The sequence below is a fragment of the Crotalus tigris genome, unplaced genomic scaffold (assembly GCF_016545835.1).
Source record: "Crotalus tigris isolate CLP2741 ecotype Arizona unplaced genomic scaffold, ASM1654583v1 scf7180000019363.1367679, whole genome shotgun sequence".
Lineage (NCBI taxonomy): Eukaryota > Metazoa > Chordata > Lepidosauria > Squamata > Viperidae > Crotalus > Crotalus tigris.
The window spans coordinates 945,888-965,099 of record NW_024097499.1 but is presented as its reverse complement, the minus strand read 5'-3'; the positions used below and the strand labels follow the sequence as shown (position 1 = coordinate 965,099).

Below are 19,212 nucleotides of genomic sequence, written 5' to 3'. Positions count from 1 at the left end.
CTAGTGATTCTTATGGCTGATAAACATCGTTAGCTCGGAAGTGCTCCTTCTGTTCATGGAACAGGACTCTATACACCAAAGATTCTGCTGATTGAAGGAACTTCCTATAGCTCTTTATGTCACTCCCCACTCCATCTTCTTAAGTCCAACAATTGTCTGGATCAGGTTTATTGCAAGGTGCCATGGACCAAAAGGAAAAATAAAATGTCTTTCCTGTCTCATTACCAGTGTGAGAATCCTGTGGCCATCGTTCCTCTCACAGGAATTTAAAATCTAAGTCACTCCATTCCCACAATATTTACTATGGAATGGGCTGTCATCTCACTCAAGATTCTTTCTTTGCTTCTCTCTTTTTTCTCTTTAACACCATGTGTATTCTACCAAATTAAATATTGGATGCAGTGTTGATACACTCCCTAAAGATGGAAATTTGCTTTCAGATACAAATATTTAGGGTAAATGCAATTAATTAGAAAACCTAAGAACATATCAAGAACCACCCACCTATCAAGAGATGATTATTAATTAAAAATAAACATAGCATTTTTAATGCTAGCAGGTATTATTTTTTTAATCACTATACAGTTTGAGACTTTCCCTCCTCCCTACCACTTCAAATACTTCTCAGGAATATGCATTTACTGGTAAATCTAAAAGATGTGAAATAGTTTGAATATAAAATGCAACGGTTCTGAGTACCTTATTTTATCTCTGTTTTTAAGCACCCAGCTTTACTGGTTGAACCTCTGTGCTTTGCTCATTATCAGAAAAGCGAAGGCCAAATTCTCCTTAGTGATGGGTCTTTGAAAAAATGCCATTGAGATACAAAGGCAAGACTACATGTGAACTTTCAAGTTTATTTGATCACCAAAAAAGGAAATAACCTTTTTTTCATGCATGCCAACTTACCCTGAATTCATATTCAATTAAACTACCAATATTATCTTCAGATTTCATTGCACTTTCCCCAACGATATTACCTCCAAAATACACTTGGGAAGGCTTAGCAACCCTGTTGTAAAAAAAAAAAAAGCAAATATATGAAAATGACTTTTAAAAGGGACCATTTCTGCCACTGATTTGTAAAGGTCACCTACCCTGTAAGTGATAAAAGCAGCTCAATAACAACTTTAGCTTTCGCGGTAATTGGTTCCAAATTAGTCTGATTGCTTGTCCTGCAACAAAAAGGAAACAAAAGGATGCTTTCAAGGAATAGTTAATTATGTTCATGTTATAATGCATGGCCATATCAAAGTATTAGAAACAAAGTAGGAAACATGATGAATACAGTTTTTTTAAAAAAAAGGTCTTACGTTTCCAGTTTCAAATTGATATCCAGCTCTTTCGTATCAACGTTAACCTTGGTTGTACTTAAAATCACATAAAATGTAACCTAAAAAAAAAGGAATAAAAAGAGTGATTGTACTTTATTGCAGGCATAAATCTTATATATGCCATAACTGGGATTGATTAAAATCAGAGAGACATAACTGATGTACTGGCAGCAGTGTCTTCTCTGATACTGAAATTTACTAAAGCCAATGTTTTAGTGAGAAGTTTTACAGCAAGCATTATATAATTTCTAGCTTTTTACATTACGTACATTCCCCTGATCCTCACTTTTTGCTGAAGGATGCGCCTTCCCTTTTAATATTATTGTTACGACTTCTGCCATGCACAAGAAATAAGGAATAGCTGCTTTGCTTAATTTATGATACGTTTTATCACACAGATAAATATGGTTCTACTTTAATTAATTAATGTACCACCTACTTTAAGAGCCGTGGTGGCGCAGTGGTTAGAAGGCAGTACTGCAGGCTACTTCTGCTGACTGCCGGCTGCCAGCAGTTTGGCAGTTCGATTCTCACCGGCTCAAGATTGACTCAGCCCTCCACCCTTCCAAAGTCGGTAAAATGAGGACCCAGATGGTTGAGGGGGCAATATGTTGACTCTGTAAACCACTTGGAGAGGGCTGTAAAGTACTATGAAGTGGTATATAAGTCTAAGTGCTATTGCTATTTTAAACTCAAGCCATTTTTTTCATGAGGTGATATTACGCAGGTAATTCTTGAGTTACAGCCATTCGTTTAATGAGCATTCAGTTACAGTGGCATTGAAAAAACTGAATTATGACCAGTTCTCACATTTACAACCATCGCAGCATCCCATAGTCATGTCAATCAAACTTCAGGTGCTTGGCCACCAACCTGTATTTACGATGGCTGCAGCCATCCAGGGTTCTGGGAATGTCATCTGCAACCAGGGAGCTTCTGATAAGTAAAGTCAATGAGGGAAGCAAGATCTGCTTAACAACCACATGATTCACTTAACAACTATAAGTTATTCACGTGGCAAAAAGGTGGCAAAACGAGGCGTGACTCACTTAACAACTGCTTAGCTTAGTAATGGAAAGTCTGTCTTAATTATGGCCGTAAGTCAAGGACTACCTGTATTTCAGCAATCAGAGATTTAGGGCAGTCTAATATTCAGTCATCCCATTCTCTGAGGTAAAAGAAGCCATACTTACAGTAGAATTTCTTTTGAAAGGATTTCCAAGTTCACACTCCACCTGAGAACCATTTGGATTAGCACCACAGGAGAGGAGTTTTTCCTGAATTAATAATAATAATAATAATAATAATAATAATAATAATAATAATAATAATAAAAGCCACAGGTCCATCAAGCCAAAATTAAGTGAAACAAACAGTATCTTTGAACCTCCCCATCATTTGGTGGAATTATTTACCGGAAAGCTCTTCCACTCCCTGAAAGCAGAATAAGTCAAACTGTCTGGAAAGGTTGCTACAAATCTCGCTTCATGAGCATCTTCGCCGTCTTTCAGAGGGTCCATGGCACTAGAAGGACTGTTCGTCACTGTGATTTCAAGGGCGATATCTTTCTGGTCTTTGAGAACAAGCACTGGAACATTGTTTTCCCTGGAGAAATAGAACCCGAATCAGGTCACTGGGAACTGGAGGGTAAAAATGTTTGTGCCACATTCTTGCAAATTCCTTCTGTAGACTTACTTACATGGGGAAATAGGCAAATCTGTCCTCGTTTCCTTCTTTGATGCAAAATCTGTATTGCATCTTCAAATTGCTGTGGCATATGTTGTCTGATCCACAGCCTTCTTTCAGAAACTGCACCTAAGAAAGAATACAAGTTCAACGGTTTGATTTCAAATGCCACTGTAACAACAGCAACAACAAAAACGGGGAGGAGGTTGTAGTAATCTGCTTCATTTTATATACGTCACATACTAATATGAGCAGCAATCAGCTGTCTCATTATTTGCAACCATAAATAAGAAAACATCACATGCAACCAGAAATAGGACAGTAGGTCAGACACAATATTAAATCTATCACTCCCATCACATTGTGTTGCATTCACAGAAAGCTACCTTCAGTTCTTCCTATCCTATTTTTTTTTCTTTTCTACAAACAAGTGCCTTTGCTATTCTACCAGGACGGGATAAGACCCTCTTCCCTATTAGTATTTTATTTCATTAATGTTTACATCCAGGAACAAGACAGGTGAATCAATGGTGGCAGTTTGTCATGAACATTATTTTCTAGACCTGGGTCTCCAAACTTGGCAATTTTAAGACTAGCATGGCTGGCTGAGGAATTCTGGGAGTTGAAATCCACAAATCTTAAACTTTCCAAGTTTGGAGACCTCTAATCTAGCCCCATCAACAATTCTCAGTAGTAAGAAGTCAACATTCAGTAGTAAGAAGTCAACATTGCCTTGTATCAGCAATTCAAGGTCTGTTTCACAACTCTTAGCAGAGTACAACAGTACAAAATTATGGGAATGAGGCTACAGAGGCATCAGTCAGTGAGAAGAGGAACATAATTTAATGTGCCATTCTGTCATCTCCAACAAGGGAAGGAGGGTCTACCTTTCATTCCCAATGCTTGCAACCTTCTTTTCTTGACAAAATAATATACTGGCAATGACTGAAGTGGCAAGTGTTGTTGAGATAGTATTTCCTTTTTTAATAAGCATGATACTGTATAGCATAATAAGACTCTTATAGATGTCTAGCATGAAGATTCATAAATAACTTACCTCTGAGTGCACAGTTTTGGGCTCATTGGCATCGAGAATTGGGGTAAGATCTGGCAGTGACCTTCCCTGTCTTCTTCTGGATTTTACAGAGGTCTCAGGACTATGAATTGCAACGCTAAGAGATACACGGATTGGATGCAATTTATCTTTGATTTTTTCCTAAGAAATAAGAGAGGAAGTTCTGATTAATATATGCAAGTCACTCCAACTAGGTTGATTTGAAACCTACTAATACATGCTACCACAAAACTGGAATACAATGCTATTCATTCATTCATTCATTCATTCATTCATTCATTCATTCATTCAACATACAAACAAGCAAGCAATTTACAGACCACACAACTTCCAATGGTTCTGAGTGTCCTTCAATTAAAAAGTTTTAAAAATAAAAATACAAAAGATGGATGGCCCAATAAATACAAAATAAACACATAAAAATAAAAAGATGAATGGCATATAACCCAAATACTTGTCCAGTTTGAGTTCCATCTCCACTTTATCCCAAAGCTTGGGAGAATCACCAGATTCTTTAAAAAAAATCCTGTATATCATTAGGGTGGGCGCCATCTAGATCAATTAGATATTTCCAATGCTAGCAATGCAAGTGATATTTTAAAGAAGTAGGCTGCTTGTCTAAAGTAAAGACATCCCCACCCCAATTTTAAAGAGCTGGTACACGCTGCGTAAGATATAATGAATTGCCCGTCTCCTAAAATTATATAATGGCTTACATGACAACTAAAAGTTAAACATAGAAACCAACATTGTTTTATTTAGCTTCCTCTCCCTCCCCATCCTAACTGCAAATGTGAACCATACCCTCCAGAACTTTTCTACTACCCCATGTAGTGGCAGCCTCTTCCAGGAGGTGATACTTATGTATAAGAGGACCATTATATGTAGGACTATTGCTACTAAATAGTACAGCAGAGAATACGACATGTGTAGAGTTTGATGGCAAATGCAACAAAGTAATTCAAGGCTGGAACATTCTGATCCTGAAATATCTCATCCATCTTCGCCAGAATGGCTTCATTTCATTCAGAAAAGCCCAATTTGAGGGACAACCACTTTTCGTAGTATAGGTACAGCCCTTGACCTACGATCACAATTAACCTCAAAATTTATGTTGTTGAGTAAGACATTTGTTAAGAGATTTTAGGACTTTTCTTGCCACAGTTGTTAAGTGAAACATTGTAGTTGTTAAGTTAGTAACATGGTTGTTAAGTGAAACTGGCTTCCCCATTGACTTTGCTTGTCAGAAAGTTGCAAAAAGTGATCACATGACCCCAGGATATTGCAGCCATCATAAAGATGAACCAGTTGCCAATCATCCAAATTTTGATCATGTGACCGTGGGGATGCTGCAATGGTCTTAAGCGTGAAAAACGGTCATAAGTCACTTTTTTTCCAGTGCTGTTGTAACTTTGAACAGTCACTGAATGAACTGTTGTAAGTCAAAGACTACCTGTACTGGAACAATACTGTAGCTATTCCGGTAGTGAGGTTAGACCATTTTGATCTTGACCTCTACTGAAATCTTCAACGCAGAAGTGGGCAAGCTTTCCAAATTTTTGTGACAATAATACTGATAGTCCAAATAAATGTCCTGGGAGGGATGGGAGATGGGAGCCTGAGAGAGCTGAAAAAATTCAAGTTGCAGCAGTCACTACAGCTTTCATTTGTGGCCTGCAAGCTGGCCATCCCTGTACTAATGTTGGGTTTGATCCAAATATAACCTGAAAAATGAGAGCCCTAGAACAATTTATTGAACATCATACCTCTAATTCGAGCCTGCTAGACACACACTCTTCCACCTTCTGTCCTTTGAGAGTTACACTTCCACTAAATGGAACAGAGCGAAGCTTAGAAAAATGCACTCTTGATGGCAAGCCTAATTGCTTCCTCTCACTTTCTGCTTCAAATGTATAGTTCAAAACTGGAGAAAGGAGAAGTGTGAAAGAAAAAACAAAACACTTGGAAATAGTTAAGGCTAGGAGATACAGCACAATAAGAATTGCACTCCGTCCAAGCTAGTTCTGGGAAGAAAACCACCCCACAAATACTTTTGTTTTTAAAAATGCCCCTGGATATTACACTGTAGTTATATATATTGGGAATTAACTAGATACTTTTCTATATCTCCTGCATGCTTATGCTCTGTACTCCTGCTAAATGCTACAGCTAAATTGCTGTATTTGAACTCATTGGCATAAGTGCCCTAATTCAGCCACACTATGATTGACAATCTCAAGAATGATATTAATGGTGTGATGTGATTTTTGTTTTAAATACAAACGAACAGAAAAGCAAAAAGAGTGCCAGCTTTAACCATTTTAGCACAACAATTCTGGAAGGAGTGGATGGGATGGGGATTAAAAATAAATAAAATGGAACGTATTTTTCTTGATGTGGGCATTCAGTCCAATCCATTTTGAAGAGTGTCTCAAATTTCACATCTTTCAGATTCAAGAGGCCAGATCCTGGCGACTGTGAGTTGAGACACATCTAGAATATCCAGACTGGACAATATAGATTGGCTTCTTTTTCATTCTTCAAACTCAACTCAAAGACAAGATTGATCTACAAAGAAAGTAGCCATGGAGAAAATTTGTCCTAGGCTTATCTTTCTCTGCACTGCCCTCATGGGGTATACACATACACAAAGAAGCCCGGATGAGAAAGCTAAATTTCTGAAATCACCCACAAAAGTAATAAGGGTGCTTAAAAAAAATTCAAGACTCTCAATTGGAGCTTGACTTTTTCTTACTATATTAGTTGTGTTGATGATCCCATTGCTTGACGATACGGAAGTGATTTGCCCTGCCTCCTTCAATGTTTTATTTCCCATTATAAGTTACAGCCTTGGGATTTCCTGGTGGCCTTTTATCCAAGTATTAACAAGGCCAGAAACTACTTAAGCTTTTTTCAAGATCAACAAAGTACTGTCATGTGCTGGGGCAATAATGATAGACAAGTATTATTATAAAAACTTACTTATTTTTTGATTGAAGTTAGGCTCGCTAGCTGTATATTCAAAACATGATCTAATGTTCAGGCTGCAAAAATTCAAGAGGATAGAAGTGGTTTTAAAAAGTGAGTTCTATATGGATGACATTTTCTTAAGAATAATTGGAAACTCAAGAAGGAAGACCTCTCTTTGAGAATCCTTCCTCTTATATTGGACTCTCAGACACATTTTAGATGGCTAAAATCCAGTATGTTATCCTAATAGCACAGTTTTGCACTAGATGTGAGTTGTTCAGAAGCTAATTACCTAAGGTGCAAAGTCTTCTACCTCTTGGAAAGCTTCCACATTATGACTTTATTCTTGCTAGCCTCAGGAAATGGAAATAAAGTTAGCATGGAGTTGCAGACTCCATCAGGAAGAGGAAGTGTTGGATATGTGTCCAGATCTGCACCTGAGCAGAGTGTAATACCTAAGCATTGAAACTTCCTGACTGCTGCATAACCTATTTGTTGATCTAACTCTACCAACAAGTCAGCAATGAGAAGAATAAGGAAATAGAACACAGTCTCCTTTATTTGCCTTGCTCTCTTCTTCTGCCCACGCCTGGACTTTCTCAGCTGTTTCTAGAGATGCTAGAGTATGAATCTGGGACCTTTGCACACAAAGCACATGCTCTACAACAGAATTAGGGCCATCCTTAATGAAGGGGTGCTGCATTTATTCCATGCTACTACCATCCTAAAAGTATTAATGGGATGTACCATGTGACCATACACCAAAATAGGACTAAAGGTAGCACATAAACCACTTGCATGTAAATCCATGTGCTAAAAATGGAAACGACAACAAAAGGCTCAGTGGCTCACCAAAGGCTACTGGACACTTCACAGTTCTTCATATTCAGATCAATTCTGTCTGGAGAGATCGTAATGGTTTTCTTAATGCTTATTACAGGCCTTGACCTTGTGAGAAGTGAAGCAAGGAGAGAGAAAAATCGTTAAAATAGAAGTAGTGAGAGGAAAGAAGAACTGCTTTACATTAATAAACGGTAACAATAACTCGAAGCTTCAGTCTTACAGTCAGGGTGTCACACAAGGAGGATGAAAGCTATCCTGCTTTGTTTCGTGTAATAGCACATTAAAGTCATACCTATCCATGGGGTAAATCACTTTACAGGGTGATACTCATAGGGAAATAGGAGGAGAAAGGAATGCAGGTAGTCCTGGACTTACAACCACAACTGAGCCCAACATTTCTGTTGTTAAGTGAGTTACTTGTCAAGTGAGTTTTGCCACATTTTACACCCTTTCTCGCCTCAGCTGTTAAGTGAAACCATTGCACTTGGTAAGTTAGTAAGCCGATTGTTGATTGAATTCTGGCTTTCCCGTTGACTTTGCTTCTCAGAAGGTCACAAAAGGGGATCACATGATTTTTGGGAATCTGCAACCGTCATAAATATGAACCAATTGCCAAGCATCTGAGTTTTAGTCCCGTGATCATGGGGGATGCTGCAAAGGGCGTAACTTTTTTCAAAAGTCACTTTTTTCAGTGCCGTTGTAACTTTCAATGGTCACTAAACCAACTGTTGTAAGTTGAGGACTACCCGTATTAGGTATGCCCACTGCTTTAAAATATTTATAAAAGCAATGAAGGCAGGCTTTAAAAGTCTAATGAGTAAATAAAAAAATAAATCAATGGCTCCATTCCAATCACTATTTTGCATCTGGTTCTGCTCCCACCCACTGTTGTGGACCTGTTTGTCAATGGTGTATTTCTGAGGTTCTGATTTAAAAAAACCAAAGCTCTCACAAGCATGAAACTGGACCAACACGAATAGCAGCAGGGATGTTTCAAAGTTTAGCACAGTTTCACATTGGAAATCATCTCAAACAATGTTTCTCAACCATGGCAACTTTAAGATGGGTGACGTCAACTCCCAGAATTCCCCAGCCACGTTTGAGAAACATTGATCTAAAATGATAGGAACAATCTATTTTGCCCTAGAAGCAACTGATTTGCCTAAAAATCACACATTAGAGCTGTGGAATTCTGGGAGTTGAAGTCCACATGCCTTAAAATTGTCAAGGTTGAGAAACACTGCATTAGAGGCAAGAATGTTCAAATTCAAAATATTCTTCACACCCCCTCAGTAGACTTAAGAGTAGTTGTGGAATCAATTGGTCTTACAGATTTGATAACTAGATGAATAAACTTACTTTAAGAACCTCTTTTATTTGGGGGGCGACAGTTAAATCATAATAAAGAGGGCACATACCTGTAAACTGAAACAGTATCTGAAAGAGATCCAACAGCAATGTCAGGGTAAGAGTTTCCATCAAGATCCATATTTCCAGTGATAGAATACCCAAAGAATATCACATTATTTGTCGCGCCATCAAGAGTCTAGAAACGCAAAACAAAAGCATACAAATGCAGCATAGTGTCAAATTACCTCTTTAACGAATGTATTCATTCAATATGTGGGAACCTATGCTGAGATTTTCAAAAAGTCAGATGTCTATGGAGATTCTCAGCCATCCAGGTCATGACTGTCCCAAAGGTGCTTTTCAAGAGGCAACTGGACTTTCTTGGTTTTCTTTTGAAGATGTTTCGCTTCTCATCCAAGAAGCTTAGAAAAATGCTGAAGAAGCTTCTTGGATGAGAAGCGAAACATCTTCGAAGAAAAAACCAGAAAGTCCACTCACCTCTTGAAAAAGCACCTTTGGAACAAGATCCAATGCTTTCATCAACATGACCAAAGCAGCACTGCACTGGAAGCTCCGCCTTTTTGTACATGGACATGACATCATAATGCCAGGGGAGAAGGACATAATTTGAAAAACAACAATACAACACTGCTTTCTTCACTTAGTTCCCACCCTTGACCCCATTTATAGACAAGTCTTGGGGTGTTCCCTTTAAGTCAATCTTGACTCTTGGCCATTTCCCAAATAGATCCGTGCAACATTGCATAAGGCTGCTGTTTGTCATTGCCTTCTTCTGCAATGTTTTTCAGCCTCCGGTTGAGAGAAAGGGACTGACAATTCTATCCCCTACAATATTAAATAGATGAACAAAATCAGGAGTACACTAGACAGATGAATCACTGAACTGCAAGTGGCAATTTCTTTCAAGTTTTAGGCCCTTTCCTGTGTGGACCACTGCATTTTCTAAACCGGAAACAATATACAAAGAATATTCTGGTCATTTATTCAAAAACATTTCTGAACTGCGAAGAACACTTTTGCTGTGTTCTTTTAACCTTGTTTCATTGGCCAGTTTTTAATCCCCACAATTATAGTTATCCATTAGTTCCTAATTCATCCCAGTTGCTATCCACAACTAATTCTACATGCATAAGAAAAAGAGTTGTGCATCTCTTCATCTCTCCTTTCAAATTGTAAGCTCTTATTAGAATTATTGACATACAGAAATAAGAATTTATTGTCGATTGCTCAGAACAGACAGTCAATTTTTCCCAGATTTCTTGAATGTATAAATTGCTTATGAATAATGGAAAAATCAATGGCAATTAGAAGACATTATGTCTGTATTTACATGAGGTCATTTCTTCACTTTGTATATGAAGAAAAATTATGATTTGAAACAGAAAACAAGAATCAGAAATCTGTTTGAACAAGAAAATATTCCCAAAGCTTGCAGGAAGGAAAGATGCAAGCTTAAATGCTGGTTGTTGATAGGCTCATTTAAACACCCAAAATTTAAAAAGCTCGTGTTGCTTTTGCAAGTAAGGCAGCTCTTGAAAAAAACAAAAGTATATCTAATTTCCTTATATCAATGGAACAGTATTAATATGCTGCATGTTCCTGTATTTCCTGCCCCTTTCTATCCTTCAAATTCAGTATAAAAAGGAAAAATTGGAGCACTGAAAAGGAGAATAGAAGGGGAAGACATATGGGTTCTCCCGTCTCCAGCGTTTTGGTTTCTGAGCTTTCTCTTTGGAGGTGTGGTGGCTGGAAGTAGTGGTGCACCGTCAATAACATTGCTGTCCATAATACTTACGTCATTTGCAATGTGCAACACATTGCCTTGCCTATACCAATGTGATGACTTCTTCCCAATCCAGCATTGTTCTCCCAAGTTCACTACTGCCCTCTTTCCCTTCCTACTAAAGAGAAACAGCAGTTTTGCTGGAGAGGGGCGAAACTCTTTTTCTACCTATTAACTAAGCCTTCTTGTGAGTCCATGTCATGGTAGCCTGAACAGAGACCCAGGTCCACTAGATCAGAGGTCCCCAACCTTTTGGGCACCAAGGACCGGTTCCGTGGAGACGGGTTTTTCCACGGACCGGAGGGTGCGTGGTTTTGTATGCTGCCTGTATCCCACAGATGGGGCTTTGCTTGTCTGTGCAGACCCATTGCTGGCATGCCACGGCCCAGTACCGGTCCATGGACCAAGGGTTGGGGACTCCTCCACTAGATTCCTCAAGACGTGTTTGAGACTAACAAAAGATTCCAACTCCCACAGGAATTCTACATAGAAAGTTCTTAAAAGAGTGTGGAAAAGTAATGCATGCCTGGCAAACTGATTATGATACAACTTCCTCCTTACACATTCATTAAATATGACACGATCTGCACAGAGCTGAAAACAGGGATGGTTAAAAAGGCAAAAAACAAGTGGACCAGCACTTTTGGAAGAAAGGAAACAGGAAAGAAGCTCTGAAGATGCTAGGCCAGGCAATCCTTGTCTGGCTAAAATGATGAGTGTTTAAATCCAACATAGTGAAAAAGAAGTTTGAAAAACCATAGGAAGGGCACAGGGGGTAATACAATACTAGATAAAATAAATACAGCGTTAAAAGCCAGTAAGTGGTGGAAGCTGATGGCTTCAATGACTGGGCAGCTGTTCAGGAGCAAGTGAGTAGATAAAATAAATGAAATTCCACTATTAGCTTGTTGCAAAGCTGATACCTGTGCTGGTGTTGTTTTAATTCCATCCCTGGAGCCATGATAGAGGTATACCCTGCCAAACTCTCCATCATAAGGAGCCCCTACAGCAATATCTGTATTTTAAAAAGAGGAAAGAAAACAGAAATACTCAGGCTGATCTTCCTTATTTCTACAACATGAGTTGTTTACATGAGGCATAACAAAACAAGCACACAAATCTTAGCAAAGGAGAGAGAAGGGTAAAATAACAAATCTAAAACTTTAAATATGAAATTATAAATTATGCCACAAAGAACATGATTTGCAAGGTGCAAATTTCCTAAGGATAAATGCAAGTTCCAAAACATTTGACTTTTAGACAAAACACTGCTCAGTATTTCATGGCATTCCTAGCTTTATGATGTCAGCTTTGTTGACTAATTTTAAAACTAAACATGGGATATAAAAATGATAAATAAACCACACAAAAATAAATTAATAAAGAAACATTTTATTGGCTCCAAAGATTATGGCAGTGATGGCGAACCTTTTAGAGACCGAGTGCCCAAAAACTGTTCCTCCCCACCCACCACTCCGCCCCCCCCACCCACAGGGCCACCCATTGCCTCCATGGCCCGCCACAGCAAATCATCCAGGCGGCCCAGCAGCACCATAGTGGCCACGCTCTCCGCCCGTGCCCCGCAGCATCATTTGCGCACAATGGGGCATGAAGCCAGAGTCTTGTCCCTGCTGCCCAGCTGCCATGTCCTTGGCTGTGCTGCTCCGCACAGACCACATTTGAGGGCGACTCTCCAGGGGGGGTTCTGGGGAGGAGGGGTCCGCACAGGGAGGCAGGGCTGGGGCGACAGTGTGCATGCCCACAGAGAGGGCTCTGAGTGCCGTATCTGGCACGCGTGCCGTAGGTTCGCCACCACTGGACTATGGATTAAGCATTATGTTGGATTCAGGTTTCTGGATAATTTGGGCCAATTGCTGAATGTTAACAACAAAAAAATCCATGCAAATCCAAATCCATGCAATACATACAAGTTTCTTTCCTGCTTACCTGGAAAGCCGTCTTTATTAACATCACCAACGTTTTCAACTGCAATCCCAAACATGGAATCTTTAGATCCATTGAGGCGAATTGGGTTTACTCTGTCCCATTTGCCTTCCTGATTAATATACACATATGCAGCACCACCAATTTGTCCTTCTTTTTCAAAATACTGTGGGGCTCCAACCACAATATCTTGCCAACTGAAAAAAGTAGAGCAAAAAAGGTTTTAAGTCCTCCCTCTCTTCCTCTCTCTCGCTCTCTCTCAAAAAAATAAAATAAAATACTCCCAAGCAACTTTGAAGAGATCAGATCAGTTAAACAACTCCTGCTCAATGCATGGAACAAAAATGGGAGCGATTTGCTTGAATCAAGCAGGATTTCTGGTTCCTTCGTGTATATATAGAGGTCTTTCTTAGAAAAGAATACTATAAAATACTTAGAATTTTCTTTAAATACTTAGAAAAGCAAGGTTGCTTTTAAATAGATAGTTGTAACTCAGCAGGTGTGTGTATTCCTTTAAGAGTCAGAGTATAAAAGGGAAGTTTTTGCTGGAGTCTTTCTCTCTCTTGTCTGTTTGATTGCTGTAATTGCTGTGCATTGGAGTTTGCTGTTTCACCACGTGTATGTATTATATTTCTAGTGTATATTTGTAGATATAGTGTAATATAAACCATCATTTAAATACAAACCACTGTTTACTATATTTACTCCTGGGTTACCTCTGCGCAATAAGACTGCAAGGTGACGCAGCAGTTAGAGTGCAGTACTGCAGGCCACTTTAGCTGACTGTGTTCAGCAGGTCAGCGGTTCAAATCTCACCGGCTCAAGGTTGACTCAGCCTTCCATCCTTCCGAGGTAGGTAAAATGAGGACCCAGATTGTTGGGGGCAGTGTAAAATATATATATACATTGCTTACTGGTGTACACCGCTTAGAGAGTGCTTGCACTTAAAGCGGTATATAAGTCTCATAAATAAATAAAATAAATAAATAAATATAAGCATCTGTGAAGAAAAAATCCTTAAGTGCAGCTTTAAAAGTTTCAGCAATGAAGGGCCAATCTTGGATAAGAATGATGGAAACTGCAGGAGATCGCATTTGGGAAGCTCTCTTATACTGTTGCTTTATAATAATCTTTCAGTGATTGATTATGATAAAAGTCCTGCAATGCTGGTTGTTACGATTCTAATAGGTGGTCATCTCATAGCATTTATGAGATTCCACTTTTGGACCCAGACTTGCTTCTGAGTAAATATGTACATCACTCTACAAAGGTAAGCGTGATTCCGTCAAAATTTATTGCTATGATGTATATAGTATAAATTCTAGAATCTAAGTTCTCCATCGTTGTCTTTTTAGCTTTCCTGAACTTTATATTTGCTGCATGCATTTGGATTTTTTGTTTAAAGTATAAGAGATCTGGCCGGTGGCTTTTCTGAAACGGATACAGGGGATGTTGCATATGCTATTGTTCCCCTCTGCTATTTCTGAGTTGCAGAGAAAGAGCCCAGTTCTGCTCCCACTTTGCCAAAAAGATCGGATCACGGGCCACAGAAAAGCAACTGGGAGGGGTGAAGAAGAGGAATCTTACCCATCATTGTTGAGGTCCACAACAGCCACATCATAGCCGAAGGAAGAGGCAAGCCCTTCGCCTTCAAATATGTGTACAGAGGACAAGGCCCGCTGGATGTCACTGTCTTTTTTCAGAAGGACCACCGCCCCACTATGGTTGGCTCTCGGAGCACCAGAAACAAAAGTGACCTCCTCCTTAGAAACGATCCCTTTTCCAGAGTCCAAAGAAAACCCTAAAACAGAACACAAATGTTCAGCTAAAAACACCTCACACTCTGACCTGTAATGCCTGGCAACTATTGTTATGTTAAAGGAGGGTTACGAAAATGGGATAGGTATGCCTGTATATCACACAAAGATATATATTTTTTTCTTTTTAAGAAAAAGGAGCTCCAGGTTACAGGAAAACACACTCCCTGACTTTTAAACACATCAAAGCAAAAACTGCCAGCAAATTGTTGAAAGGCCAAAGCTGCATGCTTCTCAGGATAGATCTTTTCTATAGAGGCCTTTCCTTAGAGATATCTTGGGAAGCTCTGGGCCAGCAGTAAGTAAGACGAAAGTTTGGATCAGCACCAGTTTTATCTGCCTCACACCTTTCTCTTTGGGGTCCTTGGTACTCAAAGGAGAGCAAACCCCAATCCTGACTTGCACTGATTATGTTACCTAGTTTGGTAATGAAACGTCTTCAAGAAAACAACCAAGCTCAGAAAGTACCAAGGACCCCTCATTTCAACCCTGAGCTATAAATATTCTCTTCTCTAGGTATCTTTTTCTTCCTCCCCTTGTTTTGTTTTTTGTTTGCAAGAGAAGGAATAACAGGGTAAGACTATTGAGTCTTACAAAGTTGAGACTAAGAAGGATCTTTTCATCTTCCCAAACATCTGTATGCATTGGACAATAATTTCCACAGTCTCCAGACCCGCTTGTTTGAGTAAAGCTGATCAAAACAAAACAAAAAAGACAATTTTCTCTCCTCTCCCTCCCTCCCTCCCACACAGAGACACAAATACCACATCTGATGTACACTTTTATGTATCCAACCCTCAGTCCATCAGTGTAGACCTCAAACATCCTTTCATTTATTTTTATATATCCACCCACCATTTTCATATATAACACCCATTTATTCGCTTTTCAATACACATCACAAAACCAAAATGCAAAAGGGGAAGAGGATGAAGAAGACAGAGGTGCAATAGATTGCAATTTCCCACCCTCTGATACACAAACAGAAAGACAGACACACAGGCACATATATACAGTGTGTACATACATACAAAGACAGCCTCTTCAATATATTGACTAATTATGCATGCAATCCATTTCAGAGACAAGTGAACATTAACAACAACAAAAACACCTTGCATGCACTTTAAAATGACTGTGCCCCTTAGCTACAGCAACCCTATGATGTTCAATGAAAGTTCATACTATCGTGGGAAATGGTTCATACTCTCACATCTCAACAAAGGGCATGCTTTGCCCAAAATGTCAAACCAGGATTAATTTGCCAAATACTCTACATTAGTTTTTATAGGACTCACATAGCCCCAGCCAAATATACTTCCAGTTTTGGGAGCAGCAGTGGTGTAATTACTAGAGTCACTTGGATAAAGTCCTTCAAGAATGTGAAAACAAAAAACTCCAAAAAAAATCACCTGCATAAAAGAAATGCTGTGAACAGAACTCCATGTTATACACAGTGATTATCCTTAGCCATTTATAATATTGATAGTTTATCATTCCTTCAATAAACGGGGGGGGGGGGAGTTGTAAATCAGGTGCATCACTATGTTTACCTTTCTGGGTTTTTTTAATTCTCTCTTTCCTGTCAGAACTTTAAATACTATGGGCAAATATCATCTTGAATCTTTGGCCCACAAAAAACAATGGTGAGTTGCTGGGTGCTTACAGAAGTGGGATGTTGGGTGTGAGTGTGGGTGGGCCAAGAACTGTTTTAATAGCAGTGAAAGGGAACAGTTTTGGTTGTCTCAAGACCCAGGCAGTCTAGGCAGAAATGGATCAGGGCTGTTTTCAAATACTGGGGGACCTTCCCAACAATTTGGAATGCAATTCTAGAGAGCCAGGAACTGGAGAACAATCAAGGTTCTGGATATAATTGCTTCCAAGTGGCCTTTTGTCATTAGTTGATCCTAGGAAGTCTCTTGGTTTACTGAGGACTTCCTGGAGATGAAAACCATAGAAGAAACACCTTTCATGCTGGCAGACAAAGTTCAAAAGTGAATCTGACCAGGCGTATGTTTAAGCCTACACCATGGTTATAAGAATAACAATGCATGCTTGTTTCTCCATTCTTACAGCATCAGTGGGTTGCCTTCCAGTGGCATTGCTTAAGGTTGCCTATTCTCTGTTAGGGTACATTATTGAGCAAGAAAAACCACACCTTCCTGGGACCAACATTTTGCTGATAAAGTCCCTCCAATTTGACTTTTTGTGGACAGAATCCAATGTGATGCCTTGAACAATGTCTTGCAATGTTATCTAGGAATCTTCTCAGCCTGTAGACTCTGATAGAGAAGGTGCTCTCTATGACCTAAGGGCTCATTGAAAGAGAAGGTTTCCACCAACCAAGAAGAGGGTGATAATGTATTCCCATCAAGAAGCCATCCCTGTACCTGATAATTTTTGTTTATCATTCAATTTTCTTTTTGTTCAGAACATGCTTGAGAAACAGTGTGGTATCACCTACAAAGTGCTTACCAGGAAGTGAATTATATAGAACTGTTGCAATCTGGATTCAGACACAATGATGTCTTTGGTTGTTTCTGATTGCTTTGTTAGGACATGAATGGTGAATGCACTTCTCCTGGCCCTTGTAGATTCCCAGCAACTTTTCCTACCACTGACTGTGGTATCTTCCTGAACTGCTTGCAAGTGTACTTTATTGGTTTTATTCTTATGTAAGTAGCAGTACCATATGGTGGCAATTGGGGAAGAGAGATTGACCTGGTACTGTAAGTCCTCAGTTGTGAGATTCTGTAGGGATCAATCCTCTTCCTATTGCTGTTTAATGTTCAGATGGCACCACTGGGAGAAGTCGCTTAGTTTGGGGTGAAATACCATCAGAATAGCAGTGATACGTAGTTGTACGTCTCCATTCTGAGCCATAGATATCTTGAACTAGTGTTGGGAGGCTGTTAGGATCAAGAGTTGAACCCAAGTAAGACAAGGTCATTGAAGGCATCTCTACTGATTCCAGTTTCTGAAGGTGTGACACCCTTTTCTTCCACCATTCTTCCAACATTTAATGATGTTCAACGTGCTATTAGTTTTTCTACTGAGAAACCAACTATTCTCTTTTCAGGCATGGATAAGGTTACCTTCTGAATATAATGATAACCCCGGGCACCTGTTTATACATTTAGAAATTAGATGAAATTACAAATGAAGCCGTCTATGAATTCATTCATTGTATTCAGGGAACAAAAAGACCCATTACCCAAATCTGAAGAAACAGGTTGTTAAGCGTAATGAAGTATAAACAACACTTGCCTCTCTTGTGGCATTTATTTTTAAAGACATAAAACCTATTGCCTCTCTTTCAAAAGAAAACCCAAACCTTAAAGGTCAGTTACATAGGAAGAAGAAAGACTTTAATTAGAGCCAAAGCATTGTGGAGCTGGTTTGGTCCAGTTTATAAAAACCGGTGTTACAATTCTGTTTAAGATGGGAGGGGGATGGATCATCAGAAAGATCAGTAGTGATAGCAGGAAGATGCTGATAAGATGAAGGGCTGAAGTCACAAAATGTTGACAAGATTGAGGGTAAATGGACAAGCTGGTAGAAAAGTGCTGGAAAAATGGGTGGGCCAGCCAGCATATCATTGCGAAGAAGATATGTTCAGCTCTGTGAGTCTTCTACCAAGTAAACCAATTTTTGAAGAATTGTGAATAAGGTGCCAGTCTCTGGAGAGCTGAAACTTCCTGCCATGCCTGTAGGACATTAAATGAGTGATTTGCTGAAGAAGCTTAAACTTTGTTTTTTAAGCAAATACAAGAGGCAGCATATAGGCCAGAGGTGAGGAACTATGGCCCCTTTATGACCTGTGGACTTCAACTCCCAGCATTCCTGAGACAGCATGGCTGGCTCAAGAATTCTGAGAGTTGAAGTCCACAAGTCATAAAAGGACCATAGTTCCCCACCCCTGATATAGGCAATGAAAAACTAAAAGGTAGTAGGACCCAACAAAAGGCTACTGCATACCATGGATTCCCCTACCGAATTAGCTTCCCTTTTTACTAAAATGTATTATTCTTATTTATTTCATTTGATGACATTTCTATATAACCATTCATGCCATATAATTATCAACAATGTGGAAGAGGTGCTGGGGATAAATGCACTATCATAAAATACGATTTAAAAGATAAGCTAACATCACATTTTATGGGGAATGGGGCAGGGATGTTGGCCCAGAGATGTGGGGTTTAATGATATATCCACATTATGCATAACATGTAGTTCTACCCCATTTCATCTGCATCAAATTCAGTTCTAAAGAATAAATATACTTTAAAGTGAATATATACCACAAATTATATATTTTTAATTCTTAACTTTTTTAAAAAAAAGTTTTGTCATACCAAGATAAAAATTGAGATGTTAGAAAAGAAA

General features: G+C 39.1%; 1 protein-coding gene across 2 annotated transcripts in view; it reads right to left on the bottom strand.

Annotated features, from left to right (window-relative positions):
- The window catches only part of ITGA6 (integrin subunit alpha 6), a 69,132-nt gene that overhangs the window by 14,774 nt on the left and 35,146 nt on the right, over positions 1–19,212 (bottom strand). For both annotated transcript variants that reach the window (XM_039361774.1, XM_039361775.1), the window contains exons 6-19: positions 14,594–14,807; positions 13,010–13,203; positions 11,986–12,077; positions 9,327–9,454; positions 7,918–8,013; positions 7,078–7,139; positions 5,862–6,019; positions 4,078–4,236; positions 3,034–3,149; positions 2,750–2,939; positions 2,528–2,611; positions 1,314–1,393; positions 1,098–1,175; positions 910–1,012 (exon numbers count right to left, since the gene is read on the bottom strand). In XM_039361774.1, coding sequence (XP_039217708.1) covers positions 910–1,012; positions 1,098–1,175; positions 1,314–1,393; positions 2,528–2,611; positions 2,750–2,939; positions 3,034–3,149; positions 4,078–4,236; positions 5,862–6,019; positions 7,078–7,139; positions 7,918–8,013; positions 9,327–9,454; positions 11,986–12,077; positions 13,010–13,203; positions 14,594–14,807 — 1,754 coding nt within the window. The remainder of the gene's footprint in view (positions 1–909; positions 1,013–1,097; positions 1,176–1,313; positions 1,394–2,527; positions 2,612–2,749; positions 2,940–3,033; positions 3,150–4,077; positions 4,237–5,861; positions 6,020–7,077; positions 7,140–7,917; positions 8,014–9,326; positions 9,455–11,985; positions 12,078–13,009; positions 13,204–14,593; positions 14,808–19,212) is intronic.